Genomic DNA, 22,204 nt, shown 5'->3' with positions numbered 1-22,204 from the left:
GAAAAGGGCGGGGGGGGGGAGGGGAAGGGGAGAGGGAACGGAGATAGAGGTGGTAAACGAGGAAGGGCAGGAGATTGCGGTGGGGAAGAGTGAATCTCACGTACATTTATGTAGTCTGCATCTCTGCACTTAACTCTCTATGAGCCAACGAAGTGACTAAATCACTTTACGACGGACGTTTATAACGCCATCGACCCCTATTTATTTATTACGCCGGGTCCACTCTCCCTCTTGCGCTCGCCATGTTTCCCCACTTCCCGGAAAGGGAAGTAACTTCTCTCCTCCTTCTCGGCTTATATCCCGGGAAAAACAAATTTAATATGTGCCATGGGAGACGGCAGCGACAGAGCCTCATTCCCTTGCGCGCGATATAGGAAATTTCATTGCGGAGTTATACGTCAGCTGAAATTGCATACCGGTCGGTTTTGGGTTTTATCGACGAGGCAGGCAATGAAGGAAATTATCGAGAAATACCACACGTCAGATATGATACGCGCGTGATTATATCTATCGATTCCACCCTTGAACGTGTCTTCCGTTAGTCAATTTGTGCGAAACGCGATACTGGGGAAAATTTCCGCCCTCATCGAGAGGCTACGTTATTTGAGTTCGCTTCCGCGACACTGTTAAGTTCAGATACGATTTCCGGCGTACGATGTAAGCCGAGCAGAGAATCGTATTTACGTTTATACGCATATAAAACCTGCCCTTTCATCCTATTTTGCGTCAAAGTGTGCAATTTCATTGAAATCCTCCTCTCCCGATTGCGTTGCGGATAATCATGACGGGAAAAGAATAAAAAAGAAACGCGACGTTGTTTACCGCATCGATCAATTTGAAGCAAAGTGGAGATTCGCTTAATTAATGCATTCTAGTCCAGCTCCCGCGCTCTTAATAAAGAAAAGAGAAAAAGAAAGCAATGTTCTCGCAGAGAGACGGTAGAGGCCGAGATGGGAGAGTTTACCGAATTCATTACCATTCTGTTAATGCCATGCATATTTATAGTCTGAAACGTCTCCGCTGCTGCGTCGTCGGGACAGCTCGGTGACGTTCTCGCACGCAGATGTTCATTTACTCGGATTATCAAGAGAAGCGCATATGATGAATAAGTAGCGAGCACTGCAATATCTTGCGGAAAAAATTTCACGTGATCTCTTTTCTTTTTCTCGCGCGAATAAAGCAATTGTCATTATCGCGCAAATCGCGTTTGCGCAATTCTCGTTTCATATCAACGTCCGAGAGAAAATATCTGATACATTCCTTGTCTCGTGAAATAATCCATTAAAGGTGGTCCATTTTCGTTTCCACGTGACACGTTTATTTAAGAAGTGAGATATATCGAAGATTCTGTAATTCTTTAAAAATGAACACGATGCTGAGGAATTTGGGAGGATTTTTACCATGTAGATTGTTATATTTTTATATTTTTTTTCTTGCTCAAAACTCTGTACATTTTTTTCTAAAATATTTCTTCGACGACAAGTTTTTCGAAGAAAACACAATGTAACCTTAAGTGAAAGATTCTAAATATTATTTTAAATGTATGAATATTTCTGCATTTATTCTTAGTTTTCACATTTTATAAAAAAAAAAAGAAATGAATTTCTATTACGTGGAGAATGTCGGGTATTTAAATTCACCATCTTATTTAAATAAGTTATTCTTTCAGAATTTTATCCGCTTTATTATCAAAACGTACAATATTTAATAGTGATGGATTGTCTAAGTTTTTCAGCAAAATTATTATTATTGAAAATCGCATTAAGGTCAAGGATCGATCTCCATCAAAGGGGCGGTCTGAGGATGCAAGAATAGAAGAATAGAACTACTGTGCGGCATGATTTGCTCCATATTTCTAGGGTAATAAAGTCGTCCCTCTGTTATTCGCGAGTGCGGAATATCGTATCGACTTTACGACCCTTATATACCCTGACGCTTAAATCAGACTTACCGAAGACCTTTGTGCGAGTAGGAGAACACCAGAGAGAAGGGTTGTGCGCCCTATCGCGCACCCTCCACCGGACCATCCACCATATGCTCGATTACATGTAAAGTTTTGTCATTTGCGGTTGGACCGTATTATACGGGTTCACGGAGCTTATTTTACGCAGGGGCGAATCTCCGTATAAAAGCTAATGAAACTTAGACTCCGAGCCGTCAATCGACGAAAGGGCCCCGCCCTTCTATTCGAAAATATCTGTCGATATTTAATGCGTTAGTATTGAAAGTACTTTGATAATATCGAAAAAAAAATGCAACATAATTTTGCTGGAAAAAGAATCATGAATTACATTTAATAATTAAACAGATTAACGTTACATAATTTCGATGATGTATAACTATCTCGATTTTTTTGCGCGTTTGTAAAGCTTCATTACCATTATGAATTTGACAAATTGTCAAGTAACATCAATTTGCACTTCTGCTTTTTTCGATAGTACAGAAGTATGCGCCGTGAAAATAAGTGACCTTATAATTAATCTTTTATGAATTTTGCGCATGATTGCGCACAAAAGTACTTAAAAATAAAATTATTTCGTATTTGGATACATTTAATTAAGTATTCAAATACTTATTTTTATTTTTCTTTTAATTTAAGTTGAATATACTTTAACGGCGTTTTAGCGTGCAGAATATGCGCGTATACAAAATGTACATACATGATTTAAATAAACAAGTAAATAAATTATTTAATCACTACATGGATATGCAATTCACTACAGGAATGAGAAACATATTTCCTTCATTGAAATTATCTGGCAATCATGTACAATTAACTCGCTCATTGGCATCAACATCAGCGTTTTGTTACAATTAAATATTGAATTTTTCCATTAACAGCTAGCATGTTTGAGTAATTGCTATTTAACAAATCACGCCCCAGACACACACATACATATACATACAATATGCCAAATTAATTATTAATTTACATAAAACAGCGGCTGTATATAATTTATCGATATTCTTCGAAGTAGGCCTGTAAATAACCGAGAAAGAAAGAACACGCAAGGCAGTTTTGAAAAAAAAAATATGACGTAGAGCTTTTCTACTGAATAATGCACAATCGTCGAGAAATAATATATCTTTATTAGCTGTCTAATCTTCTAAATTAAAAAAATAAATAAATTCTCGATATTTTTATTTCTCGGAAAAAAAGCCATCGTGATAGAAGATATTCCATCGAGTATTTGACCGGCACAGAATTAAATAACACGATTTCGAAACCGAGTTTATTTACAACGACCACTGTGTGGGTTTTAATCCCCGAGCGTAATATCCTCAGCTACGCCGTATGTTCGATACGTCGGCCGATGGGACGGCTGATTCTTAACAAGAGTAGACAGATGGATTGAAGTGCGGAAGCTCTGTATTCAAGTACTAGCTGAGCGCGGCAAGAGGAACGAAGGTACTCGTGCGAGAAGACCGGACAAGAGAGTAGAAAAGGAGGTAAAAGTGGTAATGGTGAGGAGTGGAAAAGAGAGAAGGAGGAAAAGAGTGGGAAAGCAGAACGCTGCACTCAAAGTTGATGGCGTCAGCTGTTACGTACTGTTGTCGACTTTAGGTCGAGGCTCTACAACCTGCCTCTTCTCTCATCCAGTTCGGCAATAAGAGCTCTGCCAAAGCGACGAAAATAATATAATATTAAATCACACGGCCGCGGTACTCAACTTGGACGGATAATCCGCGCGGTTTTTCTTTTTTTCCTTTTTTTTTTTTTTTCGAGTGCGAAAAAGAACGAGCGCGTCTTCCTTTCGTGAGAGAGAAAAAGTTATCAGACTTCCTATTATACGTATCTTACGTTTGCGCCTTCGCGCTCTGAAAGAAATCCCTTCTTCTCTACATCCTCTCTTCGCTCTCACTCTATCCGCTCCTCTTCAAATTTCGTTCCCCCCCCCCCCCCCCTCCTCCGTCGCCCTATCTCGTGCGCGATTCGTCCGGAAACATAATTTGATGTCTTCTGTTATTCTGTTTTTACTGTTGCATCTCTTCTCGCTACTCCCGTCTTGTTTCCTGCCGAGGGGATAAGAAACTCAGTTCTCTCCTTCTATTACTCGATGCGTAAACATTTGGATTAGGGAGGATCGGATAGCGCGACAAGAGAGTTCCATCAACCCCTTCATATATTAATAATTACACGTAAAAAGCTATTTCCTATATAAATAGAATAAAAATAACAGAATGTATAAAGTAACACAGAACAGTATAAATGTAGCAACGGAGCAAATGAAAAAATGAAGGTAAAATAGTTTATAAGCATTAAAATGCACGCGAAACGAAACATCCTTCCAATTATCGCAAACATTTAAGCGCGGATAAATGGTTATTCTCCACTTTATAATTATCCATGCAGGAAACTCCGCGAGCTCATTACGATGAAAACATATAAAGCGAACAATACAAATGACGCGTTGAAATAAACAATTCCGTTTGCAAACGGATTGAGAATGATTCGATTGCCGAAAGGCCATTGATCATCGAGAGTTTGGCTCGTTTAATCAGACGTCATCGTAATGTTTGTTCGCATTTATACGGCTTTTATTCTCCACATAATTACCGTTTAACAGTTTTCATCTTTCCGGATCATTTTGCTCGTGATAGGGTATCGATGAAAATCTCACGTTTCGATATGTTTAATGGCGCGCATACGATAACTTGAATAATACAACCTTTCTATCGCAGAAATCTCGTGTAAATGAGTCTTGCTATTTATATTATCGCCAGATTACATGATTTAAAAATTGAAAAATTATAAATTTGAATTTGCTTTTAAAATAATTGATAATTCTTTAGCTTAAAATAAATTTTATTTTAGCAATAAAGAATTCGAGTAACAGATAGTTTAACAATTTTAAAATTTAAGATTGCTGCGCAATCACAAACTTAGTTCAAGAAATAATTAAACTCGAAAGTATTTTATATGTTATTACTTTCAATTAATTTAATTAACTTTCTTAAATTTAAATAGAGAACGCAGCACACATGCTAAAGAGTATATAGTGCAAACACATTTCGCTAATATTAATTTATCGAAGTCAAATAAAAAAAAGTTTCTCTTCTCAGTATTTGCGACGATAGTTCATCTCGCACGTTGCTCCTCCTCAAAATTGTCACACGCATAATCTCATAAAAATATCTCGCGTGTTTCGCGAGTCTATTTCGAAACTCGCGTAACTTTTTTTCTACTCCGCAGCGCGGAAAATACCAGACACCGACGCACGATTTGCTGGTGTCAAGAATCCACTGCACGGTTCATTCTTTTTTCCGTTTTTTTTTTTCTTTTTTCTTTTTTCTATATAACTTTTAGCGCGTGTACGTTATTCTATTTTAACACTCGCAATCGCGCGGCCTGGCTTGAATTTGCCATTGGCGTGCACGCTTTAGCGAACACATGACGCTACGTCACCGTCGGTTTCTGCTCATGACAGTACGCCCTATTATTTCGCGCGAATAAACGAAATCACTTTCCAACTTTGGGTATTTTCAAGATAATTATCAGTGTCAAGCGTACACGCAATCTTTCAAACTAATAGAATATTTTGCAGTCAAATTCTTTTTGCCAATTAAAAATAATTTTGCACGAATATTTTTATTATCATTTATTACATTATATCATACCTTATACATTTTTTTTTTATATAATAAAATAAAGAATTTTTATCTTAAAATTTCAGTTTTCGAATATTTATCTATGTGTGTGTGTGCGCGCGCCTCGTAATAAGTTCGTCTCATAAAAGTATCTCCAGTAAAATTTGAAAACTAATCCATCGTTCCACCTAACCCGACAAAATACAGAAAATCGAATTTTCCTAGTTTCACGTTATTCGATACTGTTGGTTCGTTTTCCGTAACCAAAAGAATCGTGTTCCGAACGATGTAACCAACCAGTGAAGCTGAAAATTGTACAGACCTTTTAATTAAAATACATACAAACGCACTTATCATTTATACGAGGACTTAAATTCGATCTGAAAAACACACGTTATTTCTTAAATAGAGATAAATGCAGAAATAATAACAGCGATTGACTCTTTATTCTGCATTTTGAAAATAAATTAGTTAATATCGTATTGCTATAGGATCAGATAAATTATATGTTCTAATGTATGTCTAGCTAAACTCTAGCAAGAACAAAATCGATTTTGCATATATCTCATATCTCCAGATACGCAGACCCATCAGACCTTTGGTTACCAATGCACAGGTTTTATAAATTTACATAGATGATGAAAATTTATCAATATCTATGCAAGTTTAAATTAAAGGATCGCTGAATTACGTTGAAAATTGAAGGATTAAGAGTTACCCCTCTAGTTAAGCGCCATATTTTGGTGATCAGAAAGATTCTGCATAGGATTTTCTCGTCACAAATATAATTTTCAAGATAATCATACAGGTACTTTGTATATATATCTTATCACGCTTGTATAATTACTTTCATAGAAAATAATAAAAACGGTCTTGAAACGGTCGTGAAAGCAATCACTCAAGCATACATAGCGTAATAACACGTGAAAGATAATTCCGTTTCATCAATGTCACCCTTCTTTTTTTTGCTCCCCGGATATCCTATGGTCGAAAGAATCATGTTTCAATTCACGTTACATTTGCATACGATCGAAAATGTGACCGTACTGTATTTAACTAGATTTCGCGCGGAAACACTCGTGGGACGGCTGCCGGAGCGTTCGAGCGGCCCGATCGATCGATCCTCCACAATTTTGGCTTCCCGACAGGTCAAGAGGGCTCTGACGCGGTTACTGAAAATTAAAAAAAAGGAAAAAAAAAGCGAAACGGACCCCCGCGCGGCACCGAAGGGAGACGCGCGCCCGCGCAGATATAACGGCGTCGACGACTGACAAAAAAAAAAGAGGGGTCGAGAGGGGAGGAAGGGGACGCGCGAGCTGTATTTCGGGAGGAAAATATTGCGGCGCGATAAACGTCACCGATAAGCGGCGTGGAGACGACCAATAAATTTTTTGACGGTTGACGGTGCCTTCTCCCTCCCTCCCCTCCCCTCGCCCCCGCGAAAGAGCGAATTTGTTTAGTGGCCGTAGGAATTCGAAATAAAATGCTCCGCTTTTCCCTCTGTTCTTTTTCTCTCTTTTTTTCTCTCTTTTCGCGCTCTCGATGTTTTTTTCTTCTCGTTGTGCCCGCCAACCTTTTGCGAGGGAGAGGACTTTACTACAAGCAGGGGGGTACATAACGGCGCGCAGGAATTTTCCGCGCGTTGTTGGAAAGTTTTTGTTTCAATCGTGAACGCGCAAATATAACCAATTATTCCTCTCTTTTACCTTTTTTTTTTAATAAACTATTTCTTTGACATTCCGTTTCTCTTCGATATGAGCAATTTTTCAACGTGGGCATACAGGGTTAATTGTTTTGTTTAGTAAAAACAATTTGTCAACTTTCTAAATAAAATATGTGATTTTTCCACATTATTTAAAAGGATTGTAATTTAAATCTTAAATGAATGACAAACTTTCATTCCACGTTTAATATTTTTAATAAATGTAATAAACTTTTGCTATATACAAATTTGATAAATATATTTAATACTGATTATTGAAAAGAAAATACGAGAAATAAAACTTATACATACACATTTGAAAAAATGCATAACGATCCCTAAAACAAAATATTCTGTCTAGAAGATTTATCTGAGAGAGGAAAATCCTATTTTAAAACGCATATTTAACGCCTATTAAGTTTAATCCTGTTTGCAATTTTTGGAATTTATTTGTCATTTAAAATATGTTCAATTTTCATTATCAGATCTAACTTTCTCGGAAACTCTCTTTACTTCTCAAAATTAATATTTGAATGCTTATACTCCTTTTTTTTAATCAAAGCTTAAAATTGAAAATTAAAAATATAAGATTACGCATATAAAAATGTACAGAGAAAAAAGCGGATAAATTATCCCAGCCGACGCTCAAAACGTAAAAAAAATTTGCGAGATAAAAAAAGCATCCCGTTCCGTACATCATCGGATGGTGGCTAGGTAAATGGATGTCGCCAATAGGCTACCGTTGGGAAAACCGATAGCACAACGATCATCAAGTAAAAGCGTGATTGATAAAAAAGGAAACACGAAACGGCCATTGCAGCTCCTCTCTCGCGGGGATCGTATCTATCGGCAGTAGCGTTAAAATGAAATGATGATCGCATATAACGATATAATCCCGTCGCTAAATTGACGCAGGTATGCGAGGTAATAAAAACATTACAAGCATCGATCGTCGCTTAAACCTGTTAATTTGTCCGAAAAAAAGTGTTTCCCTTCGATATTGAAAACTTTAGAAAACTCGATTTTTGTCAACATAAGATAGTACATTCAATTTCCAGATAATCGACATAACATAAACAATAGCTTACTCACACACGTGCATGGTGGTTCCCGCGTGTTTTAATAACTTTGTATAAGGCTCTCATTTTTTTTATAAATAAAGCAAATTATTGTGTTAATCATTTTTGATGTAACTCAGCAGAAAATTGATTTAAAAAAAAAAATATAAATTTTTCTAACATACAATGAGAAAAAAATAAAAAGATTTTCTCACGAGAGATAACGTCACTATTTCTTTGCAAAATGGACAACAAATGATGACGCGGGATTATGTTTGGAGACTGGGTATTAACTCAACTGATGCACACAGTGCATTCTCTGGATGTCAATAAAAGGATAAAGAGATGAAATCGACTTTGCTTGCCTCATATTGAGATATCGACTTTGCCGCAATATCCGGCACAGATATTTTGCAACGGTCCGAATATGTTTCACTCGATTCTTTATCCGAAAGCGATTTCCAAAGATCCCTAAAAGAAGAAATGAAGTCTTTTTATCAGAGCGCGATAAAGCTCTTGCTATATAAATTTTAAAAAAATGAGTCTCAATCAAGTTTTTTTTACACTGTGAATAAAATCATTTTAAGCATGAGATATATGATTTAGAAATTAAGATTGAATGATTTTCTTAGGTCATTTTAACGATCTTTTTACACACACACACACACACACACACACACACACACACACACTACGGTAAATAAAATATTTAATTTTATTTCCCATAAGTAAATTTTTAATATAACTCGTGTATAATTCTTGTTTTCTGTTTTCATCAAAATAAATTTGATTATTTTAATTATCTTATAACATTAATATAAATCATTTATTTTTATATTTTGTACATGCATATACATTAGAAATTGCACATATAATAAAAGTTTATTACATTTGTATATAAATAATCTCCATAATTTATATCCAACAAAACGTTATAATATCGACGTGGAAAAATATATTTTTATGTAATACTAAAAAAAATAATAAAATATTTTCTTACGACAAACGATATCGAAACGCGTTAATTTATCAATTTTTATTCAAATCTTTAATAATTGGTTGCCGAGATGTTTAAAGTAAAGGTGTAAAACTTATGATTTAGAATATTTTAAATTGCAATATTTAATACTTAATATTTAATTTCAATTTTAACTTTAATTTTAATTCTAATTTTAATTTTAATTTTAAGTCTGATTTTACTTGTAATTTTAATTTTAAGGGACCAATGAGTTACAATCAAAGTTTTCTCGATTTTAATTCTTATTTTTATTTTTATTTATATGTATTTGATGTAACTTTTATTTAAGTATTTAAACTTTTGTGTTATGCTATCCTATTTTTATATATAACTGCAATTTTAAATAATTTTAAATAATATCAAGTTTATAATATTGTCGTTATTCTTTTAATACATCGTCCTCGCATCTTGGAGCGCATTTTGCACACGACGCGTTCTGCATCCAGTGGAACGCTACTTGGTTCGACAGGCACACCGTCGCATCTATTAGTCAATGGTGAATGAATGTTTGATAGCGAGAGTTATGGTCCGATCAAATTCCAACTCCCACTGCTTACGGATATTTTATGTATATGACCGGCTGATATATAGGATGTATCTCTTATTTACGGCTTGCCGTGCGGACCGACGTGCGCGGACAATATTTCCGCACTTCGCAAAAATGCCCACTTTTTTCCGCAAATTCAATGTATTGTTACATTCGAGAAACAATACATTCCTCAGCGCAATTTATTTGCAGCCTTATAGATTTTATGTTTCGAAAAATCTTCAATTTTAATTTTAATAATGAATTTTGTTCAAGATAACTTGAGGGAAAGGGAGAGGAAGATTCAGAAATAATTTATTTATTTAAAATGTAAAATATATATAAAATTACGACTTTATATTTAGAATAATTAGAGCGAGAGAGCATTACTTATTATAATTTGTAGATGTGTTTCCGGACATATGTTAAATATATCAAACACATATCTTTTCTCTGCAAATGTTAAATTATTATTGATTATTACTGATAGAACCTCTGCAAGCTACCAAACGACTGATTGTACAAACGATGATCAATACGTAATGGGACGGTTCAAACATGAAACAGTTTGCAAAGACGGATTACATTATTTATCTTTCAAATGGAGACTTCTGCTAAATATAGTTATTAATAAGAGATTATTTGACAGTTCTAAAGGACACACGCACACATACAAACACAACTGTTTCTACTATGCACAAATTAATACGCGATGAAAAGCTATATTACACTATGGATGCAAATTGCAATCGAGGATTATGACTCATTAGTATTATTATTTATCAGTATAATATAGCGTAATTTCATCTATAATAAATTTCAATCTCGATTATAATTTGCATCTAGCAAAATATTTTAATATCGAAAAATATATTTTGCCATAGTATTAAGAAAAAAATAATAAAATATTTTCTCTTATACCGAATGTCATATTTTTAATAAAGAAAAAATTAATTTCGATCAACACGCCAGTCAATCGTTTGTAGAGTAAGAAGTGGAAGCGTTTAAAACTTATAGATTTCCGTAGTGACGAGAGCAATTTCGCGGATTAACGCTGCATTGCGTACTAGAAGATACGCTTCAAGTGAGAGATCTCTCGCGCCCGATTGCAACGCTCTCCATTGTTATTGCTACATTGTTTCGCTAAAATTAATGGACTAGCCGTACTTCTCTCTACGATTTAATGACTTTATCTGCGTCTCGAAAATCTCTAAATGCATTTCGCAAATCAATCTCGGTGAACTTTGCGACGTAGTACTAATAAAAAAAAAAAAAGAGAAAGAGAAAGAGAGAAAGAGGCCACATAATAATGATTAAATGAAAATCTTATTTGTGACTATGTATTTCACATGTATAATAATTAATTTAATAATTAACGTGTGCTATCAAAAAAGGTTTATTAGAATCTCGAATTGAAATTTATTTTTTCTTGGTATGAGACTAACGAAAATTCATGTATTGTGTACGGTAATGAGTTTCATTGAAAAATTATTTTTTATGAATCAGACGCGTCAGTTTCATAAAAAATAATTTTTCTCATACAAAGAAAAAATAAATTTCAATTCGAGAATTCTAATAACCTTTTTTTACCCTTCTGAAGAAATGTAGGCGAGAAAAATAATTATATAATTAAAAAAATAATTTAATAGTATTGATACATCTAACTAGATTAATACGAATTAAATGTTTAAAATTTTCTGCGTCCATGCACACACACGCGCGCGCGCGCACACACACACACACACAAGTATATTTTTTAAATGCTGCTTAAACAAAATAATGATTTCTGTCGATAATGCAATCGCCACGTTATCATTACGCGGCGGTATGATAAGAGTTAAACACGGACAAAGTGTAAAGTCGCTATGCTGACCATCGGCGAGGCGTTACTATTTGAATAGCCGTGTGGCCATTCTTCCTCATGCATACTCAGCTCTTTTGTTTCCCTTCATACATTACCAAGGACTGTGCGAAGGAACGTGTACGTGTACAAGTGTTAGTGAATATGTCTGATAAACTTATTTCTTGAATTTGTAAATATATTAAATTCGAGAATGCCGCCAGAGTAATACTGACACTGAAATATTTTGCAGAATTATAAAAAAAATTCCTATACAATCAAGTTTAAAATAAGAAATAATGAGAGAGAAATCTGTATCTTGTGTGAAAGAGTTTTATAAATTGAGAATTTGCAATTGCGAACAAATTAGAAACACAAATTATTTTTGAAATTCAATATACTTCAAATCACAATTCTTTTAAATCTCTAAAAACAAGGACTTTTTGGATATATTATTTGTTCTTTATATATCAAAATCATTATTTTAACAGAATGTCTATTCAAATTTTGTAAAAAGATTCTCTAAAATTGCTTAAAAAAGATCTTTTGGTGTCACTTTTCAAAATGAGTTTTTCTTATTGTATACAGTATTAAATATTTTTATTCTTACAAAGGAAAAATATTGACAATGAGCCATTTAAGTTTCAAATGCTACATTTGCAAATGTATTGGAAAAAACTGAATAGTTTTCATATAATAAACATTTTTACTTGCATTACATTTTAATTTTTTTGTTTCTAAAAATATACAATAAAGAATATGTACTGCATATTCAATATTTTGTTAAGACATTGAATATATAAACACAGGTAGATATATTTATAATTTATAATATATATATTTATAATATATATTTATAATATATACTTATAATATATTTTACACATAATTTTCATTTGATTTGCCGACTGCTTACAGTATAAGAATAAAATTATCAGAAAGAGAATTTTTTTAATTCCCCGAGTTCCAATAAAATTTCATGAGAATTCCCTGATTTTTCTAATGTATAAAAAATAAAAATATTCTAGGTTTTCAATATTTTTTCAGGGAGTAGACACCCTAATTGAGATTTTTTTAAATAATTTTAGAAAATATATCAAAATTATTTTGAAACATTCTGTATACGCTGTTTAATCATTTGCACGTGACCTGATAAAACACCTTCTAGTACAATCCTCAAAGGAGAATCCGAACGAAACGAGTGAGATAAGAAGGGTGAAATGTGCGGGTGAGAGAAAAAAAAAATGCGAAAGAATATACGCGAAACGAAGTGAGAGTAACCGGGGCTGTAGTCCGTGGACTTTATCGGCAGCCTCTTCCGAGTTTGTACACCATCGCTTTACCGTTGCCATTCTTGCGAGTTGACGCTGTCGATCCTCTCGAACCGCTTCTCGCCTCCTTCTCGGCCCTGAGACGTCGTCTGATTGAACGACTTTGTCACGACACACAGGCATCGTCTCGTTGCGGTAAATACATTTCCCGGCAAATTCGACCAGATTTTCGACAAAACGACTGCGACAGACGATACAGTACATTCGACAATACACATAACACTTTCGCGTACTCCATCACTATTGATTTGATTTGTGAAATCTGAGAGATTGTCTCGGAATCATCGACGATTAAAAAAATTAATAAATAAATAAAACTAATTAATAATAAATTGATTAAATAATAGTTTTACAACGTTTTAATCAGCCTGATGATATTATCCTTTAAAATTCTATGACGTGACGCTGTAAATAGTGAATATTACTTTTCATGTAGCCTTTTCACTAAATGTCTATGTCCATACGTGTTTCAATTTCTCTCATCAGCCATTCTGCACGCAAATCCTTTACGAATTACGACGATAATAACGCAAGTAAATATGATTGAGAAACCGCCTATTTTCCCTGTAATCGTACGCGCGACACGAGCAACGAGAACACAAATTTTGTCGGAGTATTACGCGCAGCACGAAAGTTGTCTTTAAGGCTTAGCATGTTCTCCGACAGATTTAGCGTAAACCGGTGTCATAACATCGGCGCAAAACATTTACGCGACATTTAGCACCCAGCGCGATGTGTTCCTAAACCAGTAGTGTCAGTAAGACGTCGTGTGTAAGTGGGTCATGTAAACGAAATTACAACTGTACGGCTAAAGACGGAGAAGAGATTTAACTCATCTTATATTGCCTCGAGATGACCACCGAGATCGAAACAGAGATAAATTTTTCCGTTCATTAAATCGCCGTTAATTATACTGGCATTCAGTTATCACGTTATTTCATGAAAGTCAAACTTATAAATACTTCTTGTATTAAAAATCACAAGGAGCGGTCGAGTCTTATTAGTGTAAATGTTTGATTTATAATTATTCGTATTATTATTGTATTATTATTTCGTAAATGTTCTATTTTTAATTATCGTGCAACTATTGTTTGAGTATCTATAGTTACTAATATTTTGCAGCGTTTATTTCCAACGAAATAAAGACATATTTAATGGGTGCATAAAACATAATTTCGCGTTTTTATTTTTTTTTGTTTGTTTGTTTTTTTTGGCCTGCTTGCAACAATAGGAATATGACGTCGATTAATTTTGCTTTAAGACATCGAAGCGATTCAATCAATATCGGATGAAAGGGAGAAAGAGAGAAAAAAGGGCTTGTTGTAACAGCAGGCACTGACTTTATCGGGCTTTCGAGTTTATATATTTTTCTTTTACAAGGGGTTGCCGCCCCCGCATTTTCACGCTCTCGGACCTGTACCCAACCCTCTATCTCCTTCTGCTTCCACCACCGACACTTCTATTCACCGACAACCGCCCCATTTCGTGCACTGCGCATTCATTTCAAGCCCCAACCCCGAGTCCTTCTTACTACACCCTCTCTATCGTGCACTCCTATTTCGCACTTAAAAACCAACCAACCTCTCCCGACCATTCTCCATCGGTTATTTATTTGCGATAGTTCGCACTTTTTTACGCCACTAGTCACCACCGTGTCGGAGTCCTTTGTTCACACCATTGGTTCACATCAAAAGCGACGAAAAGCGCACAAAAACGCGCTATCCAGAAACTATCCGGCGACTAACATAAGATACGCCGTAAAGATGACGAAATAAATATTCCTATTCTTTCTGTTTGCAATCTCGAGAAATATCATTCTTCATTCGACGTGTCATTTTCTTTTTTCAATGCGGATACTTTTAAACAATGTTCAATAATGTGGCTTTTACAGTTGGTTGATGGTGACCCTCTATCAAGTTTGCTCATGAGCTCCACTCAATTAGCTTCCCCTCGATACAGCGATAAGCGACAAGCGTAAACAATGCATGTCCATTCTCTGTGTTACTTTGTGCCTCAAATTTCATACATTTTTTTTTCTTTTTTTTTTAAGCCCTTCTCTGACTTGTCGAAATAATAGATATTTATTACAATGTCATTTTTTTTAGAACATAAAAAATGTAATGAAAGATATCTCTATTGGAATCGTTCGGAAAAGTTTCTCGTACGACAAAACGCAAATATATAATACGATGTAACTTATATGTCGTTACACAGTAACGAGCGGCTTACCGTCGTTATCTGACGTACGTGAACCGTCGTAAGTCTTAAGGGGCCGATTAGCGGTCCAACTAATTGGGAGATCCACCCCACCACTTTCGCAGGGAAAACAGAAGCGCTGGACATATGCGCGCAGACAAGCACAGGCGCACTCTCACGAGCCGGTAACAACAGGAAGATTAATCGCTTTAATTTCCGAGACATGATTAATCATAATTAACAGCTTGCGTTGTTAGCAGTCCCGCGGCGGGGCGAGAGGCGTCGAAAGAGAGGGGGATGAGGGGCGTAAAAGGAAAAGCATTACGGAGAGACTGTGACAGATAATATCAAAATACGCATGAAGATTATAGATATGACTCTAATTGAAACGTAACGTAAAACTAGCAAGGAAAAACTGTTGGCTCTAAATATTTATACAAAGTATCACAGATTTATCCAATTTATAAAAATTTTGATGATTTCAATAAATTAATTAAATTGATTCAATTGTTGTTCTTCTCATAAATTTCTCGGTTTTAGCGCGTCAAATATTTTAGTAAAATATATAAAATATATTTTAATAAAGACTTAAATTAAAATTTTACAGCGCGTGCCAGAACGTTATCGTCTAAAAAAGAAACCCTGTTTCCTTATTCTTCATACTAATAGTGCGCTAAGAATCGCTATTGTTGGAGGCTGCAGCACGTGTTTTACGTATCGCGGCGGTCTCGCGCGGCGTTGCTGCGCGAAATCTTTAGGTATTCTCATACAATAGAACATCGTGTAAAAGTTACGCGCAGCCCCTGCGAATCTCTACGCCCGCGAATCCTCAAACGCGATGGCAGACTTACGTTTAAATATTCAGGTCTAAAGATGTAAAATTATGCCGCGGAGAACGTGAACTGTACCCAAAGCGGAGTAAGACTTAAGACATTGACTGGAACGGGAAGCAACTTTGAAAATTTCGTATTCCCGGGGAGTCTTAGTGTATATCCGCCTTTTAGGAGGAAGAACAAGACAAACTTAAAGCAGAGGCTGCCTTGTCTGTTTGCTTCAGTAATTTCGTATTAACATATGAAAATAAAAGTAAGATGCTGCTGCGCAGGATAATTCCAGAAAAATCTGCCAAACTTCATCAGAAAATTCTTTAATCAATCAACAGAGTTTATAATTTCTCGGCAAAAAATTTGATCGGATGCCAATTTTGTCGTAATGTTTGCATTATTCACGATTGCTAATCGAATCGCAAATTAAAATTAAAAAACAATATTTTAATCATTTTTTTAAATCTTAAAATTTTAGGTTTTTAATTATTTATAATTAAAAAGCTATTAATATTTAGAAATTGTTGTAAAGGAAGAATTTAGGCACCGACTTTAAACAAAGTTTGAGAAAATCATCTTGTTATCGCTTGAAAAGTGCGCGATAAATAGCCATAAACTGTCGGAGTTGTTTGTAGCAATGACCGAGGGAAAGATAAAGAGAAAGCGGGAGAGAAAGAAAAGCGAGAGCAATATAATCCGGCGAAAGGAGGTCAAGAGCCGGTTGGTTAGAATGAATAATACCCCGACACATGCGGCGAACAGTTTCAACCTCGCGGCGCTTCATTTAGCACCTCTGAGAGCGCTCAGAGCCCCCTCCTTTCAACCCTTCTCTCCTGCGAGAAGGCAGTGTTTTTCGCAAATTAAGAGATTCGCAATAATGGCCTTAATGGTAGCCGTAAGACTACCAGAGTTGAAATTACGTTGCCACTTAAACATGATTATTTATTGCCTAATTTACTATTACTGCCGACAGAACGCCCTCGTGTAGCTCGGTACACCGACCCGTTATATCGTTACAGCCCGTTATGTGCCTGTAATTAATTTTTTCGTACAGTTTTTTTTTTCTCTCACCCTTATCCCCTCGATTATCCATGGTGCCTGGGATTTAAAATTTGCGAGAGACGCATAGAAAATTTTACGGAACCGATTAACCTTAAGTACTCGCGTAGAAAAAAAATATACCGATATTAGACTTAATATTAAATCTCCCAAAAACCTATAATATATATATATATATATATATTTAGAATGCTTTTGTATATGTAATATACTTTCATCCTCTGAAGTCGGCGAAATTTCGCATTCATGTACAGAAATAACGGAAACGAAAGTTAAATCATTTAAAGGGGTCCGAGAAGAATTGGCAGTTATGTAATAAAAGCGTCGAAATCTCAACTCCCGGTTAAGATGTCGAGGATCAGAGGGCGTTATATGAGGTCTTAAGCCTAGCCAGCGAGTCTACAGGGGCTGCTGCTGCTGCTGCTACTGCCGATCGAAAAGTATTTCTCATTTAGCCTTTCAGACTGCTCTTAGGATTACCCCTCCGATCTACCCCATTTCCCCCCTTTCTCCCCCTCCCTTTTCCCCCTCCCCATCCCTCTCGCTTGCACACGTCTTTCGAAGACATCAATAACGCCAGCTCCAAAGTTTCGCTCCAGCTTCAAAATGTTTCTCCCATCTCTTCTTCTCACCCCGACATTCCTTCCTCTCTCTTTTTCTTACATTTTTTATAGCTCACGTCCGATGGTCCGGGAAGCAATGAACTTTGCTCAAAAAATGACAAACGAGCGCACGCAAGAAGCTGCGAGAAACGATGAAGCGCAAGGCAACCGCGAGGCAGACAAATCCGTCGTGTCTAAATTTATCATAACGTCGAATTCTATATAATTTTAATTATGCTCCCTTTATATATTAATTATTTTACAAATCTTTCTAAAACACAGAATATTGTTTTTTGTTTTTTTTTTGTTTTTTTTTTTGTTTTTGTTTTTTTAGATATGGATCGGAAATATACGGTTTTCTTCACCGTTTCTATTAATCTTACCGAATTTGCGCGAGTAAAAAGTTTTCTTACTAGATAAAATTTTCTTATCAGATAAAATTGAATCTTTCAGTGGTCTCTGAGAAACTGAAGATTGAAGCAACCATTTGCATTTACAGCTATGCAACGAAACGCAAAAGTAAAGCGTAAGACGGGACTGAAAGGAAGAAAGAATGCCGGCAAGATCGAAATCCGAAATAACGAGGAAAAGTCGAATCGAGCGTTCGAAAAAAAGGAATCGGAAGAGCTGTTAAAAGCATCGCATCAAGTAGATCAAACATTTTCTGTTGGTTGCCTTCTCGCAGGGATCGGGGACCTACTGAGAATTCTCAAACGGGAAAAAAAATCTCTTAACCAAATGAAAGAAAGGGACAGAGAAGCGAAAGAAGAAGAACAAGACAGAAAGAAGAGAGTCACAAAGAAAAGTTCCCTGAAATTTTAAGCCCCCTCGAAAAGCCTCCCAAAAAGAGGAGAAATCGGTTAGAGATTGGAACGGGTGCGACAAATAAAAAGTCCTGCAAATTTGAGTGGTGGTTTTAACGCCGATGTACGAACCACCGTGGCTGACCGCCGATAAAACCGCTTCCCCTCAAACCCCCACCCTCTCCCCACCCACGGAGCCGAAGGCGATCCCTGCTGCGATCGATTGTAATTAAATGGAAACGCTTTTATGTCGATGATGGGCTCGTTACGCTTATCGCTCCATTTTCCTCCTCTTTTTTTATCGCAAAATAATATTTTAATTATTGCAGCCGCGACGAGCAGCGCGGATTTAGTGATGATAAAGCGCCTTTTTGAAATAACGATTTCTTAATACGGAAGATAAAGCAGCGTCAAAAGACCAAATCTGCATTTTTTCTTTTCTAACGTCATTGCAATTTTGAGAAGTGTTATTTGTCTTTATTGCAAAAATATTACAATTTTTAAAGATTTTTAATTTCTCAAAATTTTAAATTGCAAATTTAAACAGATTACAATATTAAAAATATTGCAATTTACACGCATTTATTGCAAAATTATTTCAATTTTTAAAGATTTTTAAATCTTTTATTTCTCATACAATTTTAAATTTTATATTTATTGTTCACTCATTTATTAATAAAGTTTAAATTGCAGCAAATGTTCAGCAAAACGCAGTTTAGTAGAATATGATTCTATTTTAATTGCAAGAAAATAATTTGCAAAGATAATCATAATTTAACTTAATATATAATACATGTATATATAATAGTATATAATATATAATATTATAATATATTATAATATATAATATTCAATACATGTATAAACAATGAAAAGAGCTCTAATGTATGATATATTATGTGACTCGGCAATCAAGATGAAATAAAAAATGTATTTAGTTTAAAAAATTTCTATTTTTTCAACTTCTTCCTGGTTGTACATCATGATTGCTAGTCCACTTTGCTTATTTGAAAAAAAAAAAATACTTTAATCACACGCAATACATTTTAGTCAAATCAACAAAAGCGGGAGATAGTTTGCGTATTCAAATTTTTACAACAAAATTGTGTTTATCATAGCATAGCAAACTATATAGCATGCATATCGCCGGTATTCTATTTTACATATTTTTATTTACTATTGAAGCGTAGTACATTATTGTTATTTACCATTGCAACATAATACATTGTTTTCTTTTAACTTGAACTATATCCATAATGTGCGTACAATTACATCGATGTTATGTAATTGTATGCTACGAGTAACTTATCAAAATTTTTATCGAAAAAAAAAAGATATAAATAATCTTTGAATATATGTCGCGTATATTTATATTTATACTTGTTTAATTAAACATAATTTCATTGTAACTCCCCTTCCCCTCTCTTTTCTCTTTTTAAAGCTAATTCAAAATTCTAAATTCTTCATTCAACGCGCAAAACAGATTCACGTAATCTGAGTCAAAAAATTGAACAGTTATATGTATAAAATTAATATTACATACCTAATAGTCGTGTATTGTTTCGAATGATATATCCCGCTGGTTACATGATACACATATCTTCTTGGTAACAGGTATTCAAGGTCCGGAGAATCCGTGTTTTCGGCAAGTAGTAATACCGCAAATGTGGTCAGCCGCCAGTCCAGATTCTGATGGAAACCGCAAATCCAGATTTCCATGATAATCGAAACGAACACGTCCGACATTCCCGCTGAGAAATCGCAGAATTTACGCGTCCCCCACCTGCATTAAATTAAAAGGTTAATTAACTACGCACGCACTATAAGTGGCAATCAATGGCCGATGGAATTTCGTAATAAGCCGTTGCCTCATTAAATATAGCGAGATTGCAAATAATGTCAAAAATCGATGACCAGCGCTTTATAGTTGCGGAGAAAAATTTCCGAGAGACAGCGCATTTATATAAGATAATCTAAAAAAAAAGAAGATTTACGTAAGCGAGCATATATGTTACATCTAAAAATTTTGATCAATTATTAAAATATTCTTCCCATTATATAGGTCAACACAAATTTTCTATTGCGTTTATAAACAAATATTTATATAATTAAATATTGACTAAACGTTATTGCTGAATTAATGACGCAATAATAAAAACTGACAGCAATCATGCTGCACGTGTTGCAACGATACTGTAATCGTCACGCGCAATTTCAATCAAAATAACCGCCGTATCAACAATGTGTATCATCATCGTATGCAAACGAATATTCATTGGAAAAATTAACTCGCGGCAAGCCGATATGTAGGCTATTGACGTCAACCATCTGTCGACATCTCTGTTGTTTTCCAGAAACGTCAAAGTGATTAGTTTTACGTCACGACTTCTTGTTGCAGGCGATATTCTCAATATATTCATTTGTATCTGCACAGTATCACAGTATTTTTCTGGATTTGACAAGACCTTCTAGATATCTACAATAAAAATATATAAAGATAACATTATCGGCAATTTATTGCCATTGGTGATGACAAGTATAATAGTATTTTCTTTATAGTAGAATATGTTCCATATAATTTCATCAATTCGATGTTATTTTTTAATAAAGGGTATTATTCAAATAAAAAATAAATTAAAATATATATAGCCGTAATAATAAAGAATTCTAGTTAATTAATATTTGGTATTACCAGTATTACTATTTACATCTTATTGTTAGTCATCGGCTCTTCATCAAATTTAATTAATTTTTCTAAGAAATTTTTGTTTGTGATTATCTTCTTCTAATGAATTTTTATCTAGGTTTTCCCAAAATCTTTCTAAAAAATAAAATATAATTTTTATTTATTAGAGAAATTATTACATTTTTAAATAAATAAAAATATTTGTCAAATTGACTTATTGCACATATTGATTAAGACAAAAAATTATAAAAAATTATCTTTATTATTATTAAAAATTATCTACAATATATGTATATTAATCAATAGGTAGCCATTCAAATAGAATTTTATCTAAACATAATCTTTTTACCCAGACATAAACCTAGTTATTGTTCATTAAATTCAAAATTGTAAAAACTGGCCAGTTTCTAACTCATAATTAGTTTTTCCCAAGATATTTTTTTACTCGGACATATTTCAATGGCGTATATCTTGAGCCAATTTTAAATAAATCTATTTGTGAAAACCGGGAAATAGATAACAACCTCATATTCTTCAGAGATTTAAGAATATGATAAAAACAATACTTGGACAAGAGAGACAAATTTAGAGGGCACGTTTACGCAAGGTCCGCCTGCTGCGTCGATAGTGATAACAATGTATACCGATTACAGTAAACGTTTTATCGCTGAGAGCGCGCAGATTCTACGGACGATAAATTATGTATGAGCGCTGTCGCGAAGCTTACTGGGCGAAGGGTAAAAGGACAAAGGGCGAGGGATGTAGTGCGTATACGAGACAGGAATACATATTTATTCATTCAACGGAGGCGTATGATTTTTTGCATAATGCAGTCTACACACGGTTCTCCAATCGCGATCTAAAATATCGAGAGTAATTCTTTGACTTCATAAAGAAAAAAAAAATAAAATAAATAAATTCAGCCAATTTATAGCGTAGAATGATATGAAGAGATAACGCTCTAAACATA

General features: G+C 34.7%; 2 protein-coding genes across 4 annotated transcripts in view; one reads left to right on the top strand and one right to left on the bottom strand.

The window, feature by feature from the left end:
• LOC126848940 (bifunctional methylenetetrahydrofolate dehydrogenase/cyclohydrolase, mitochondrial) overlaps positions 1–22,204 on the top strand; it is a 244,673-nt gene that overhangs the window by 217,789 nt on the left and 4,680 nt on the right. The gene's annotated exons all lie outside the window — the stretch shown is intronic.
• The window catches only part of LOC126848955 (uncharacterized), a 35,894-nt gene that overhangs the window by 11,317 nt on the left and 2,373 nt on the right, over positions 1–22,204 (bottom strand). For all 3 annotated transcript variants that reach the window (XR_007687327.1, XM_050590359.1, XM_050590358.1), the window contains exon 2: positions 20,092–20,331. Coding sequence is in view for 2 of the 3 variants with exons in the window: in XM_050590359.1 (XP_050446316.1) it covers positions 20,092–20,331 (240 nt within the window). In the remaining variant the exon portion in view is untranslated. The remainder of the gene's footprint in view (positions 1–20,091; positions 20,332–22,204) is intronic.

This window comes from Cataglyphis hispanica, chromosome 4, assembly GCF_021464435.1.
Source record: "Cataglyphis hispanica isolate Lineage 1 chromosome 4, ULB_Chis1_1.0, whole genome shotgun sequence".
Classification (NCBI taxonomy): domain Eukaryota; kingdom Metazoa; phylum Arthropoda; class Insecta; order Hymenoptera; family Formicidae; genus Cataglyphis; species Cataglyphis hispanica.
This window is presented reverse-complemented; position numbering and strand designations above follow the sequence as displayed.